The sequence below is a fragment of the Biomphalaria glabrata genome, chromosome 6, assembly GCF_947242115.1.
Source record: "Biomphalaria glabrata chromosome 6, xgBioGlab47.1, whole genome shotgun sequence".
NCBI lineage: Eukaryota > Metazoa > Mollusca > Gastropoda > Planorbidae > Biomphalaria > Biomphalaria glabrata.
The window spans coordinates 29,575,661-29,577,354 of NC_074716.1; the positions used below are offsets into that span (position 1 = coordinate 29,575,661).

Below are 1,694 nucleotides of genomic sequence, written 5' to 3' on the forward strand. Positions count from 1 at the left end.
ACGAGAAAGAGGGACAAGTGCGGTAGGTTAATAAAACATTGATGTGTTGTAGAGTAAAATAAGGGGTGACAATTGGATACTCTTGATATAATATATAAAAATGAACTCACAATTGTAACAATCATAGCTTGAATTTAGCTGGATTACATGCTGCAAAACAGGATCCAGTTGTTGTTACATTTTTTTGGTACAGTTGAGAAAATTTACGTTTTTTTCAGTGCTTCAACTGTTCAATGGGAGAAAATGAAAGAATTGCTTGGAATTACATTGAAGAGAGAATGTCCAACACGCTGGAGTGCAAGACAAGATGCGGTGAATGCAATCCTTGAACAGTTTGATGGATTTTTACAGCTGTTAGAAAACCTGTATGAAGATGGTACTCAAACTAGTGAGACTCAGAATGATGCATACAGTTTGCTTCAAAATGTGATGAATTTCAATTTCATCACTCTACTTGATTTCTGGCATGCAGTTTTGTCAAAAATTGACCGGATTCAAAAACGACTGCAAGATCCATCAATGAATTTCCATGACGCAGCACTGGATTTAGAAGGACTGCAGCAACGGCTAAGTAGCATTCGAGAAGATGTTTGCATCACTGCAGTCAATGCAGCTAACGTTCTGTGTGAAAAATTGGGAATTAGGATAGAAGGAAGAATTAAACGTCGAAAACAGATGCCAGGTGAAAATGCTGGTGATGCAGGACTCGCTGCGGTTGAAGAAATAACTCGCATTATGAAATCAGTTATTGATAGACTAATCCAGGAGATGACAACACGATTTGGTCGTCTGAAGACGTTAGATGAAAAGTTTGTATTTCTATTCAACATCAGCAAATTGTTTGCTAATGATACCTCTAATGATATTCAACAGCACTGTGCTACGCTGGCTGACTTTTATAAAACTGATATCGATGGAACTGAACTGTTCGTAGAAATCAGTGACTGCAGTAGGTTGCTGAAAACCCGGCCAGATGCTACCCCAAGCAGCACATTAGAATTACTTTCATTTATTATTTCATATGGCAATGACATATTTCCAAACTTGCGAATTGCTTTGCAAATTATGCTGACAATCTCTGTGTCAGTTGCTAGCTGTGAGCGTTCTTTTAGTAAACTAAAAATCATTTTAACTTATTTGAGAGCTTCAATGGGTCAGGAGCGTCTGTCAGACTTGGCATTGCTAAGCATAGAAAAGGAGCTGGTCGAAACAATTAATTTTGATGATGTCATTGACAACTTTGCTAGTGCAAGATCACGAAAAGTAGTTCTATAAGAAATGGCTAATGTTGCTTCAGATTGTTCATTAACTTTGTTTACAATAAAAAAAAATTAATTTATTGATTGGTGATTGTTATAATGCAAATATAGATTACGCATACTAATGGGGGGGAGGGGGCGCCAACAGACTATGCCGCCCCGGGCGCCTGGCACCCTCGGTACGCCACTGATTCTTCATCTTCTCACTTTCGTAAGATTTTCTATTAGGTTTCTTGATATCGCCACCACGTTTCTTCATATCGCTTGCTCTTGTTGTTCTCTCTTTCACTATATTTTATTGATACAAGAACAAAAAACAGGAGGCTGTAGTCTGGAGTGTGTGTATAGAAGGAGTAGATTACTGTGATTAACTTTTAGTGTGAAAATACCCAATACGTTTTAGGTGTCCCCGAGTTGGGTGTGAAATTATAAATG

At 38.0% G+C, this 1,694-nt stretch overlaps 1 protein-coding gene across 1 annotated transcript; it reads left to right on the forward strand.

Annotated features, from left to right (window-relative positions):
* The first annotated feature begins 243 nt into the window (after positions 1-243).
* Positions 244-1,275, forward strand: LOC129926859 (zinc finger MYM-type protein 1-like). Its single transcript, XM_056033325.1, has one exon. The coding sequence runs from the start codon at positions 244-246 to the stop codon at positions 1,273-1,275; it is 1,032 nt and encodes a 343-aa protein (XP_055889300.1).
* The last annotated feature ends 419 nt before the right edge of the window (positions 1,276-1,694 follow it).

Coding starts and splice junctions, on each gene's coding strand:
- LOC129926859 (XM_056033325.1), top strand. CDS start 244: ATGAAAGAATTGCTTGGAATTACATTGAAGAGAGAATGTCCAACACGC.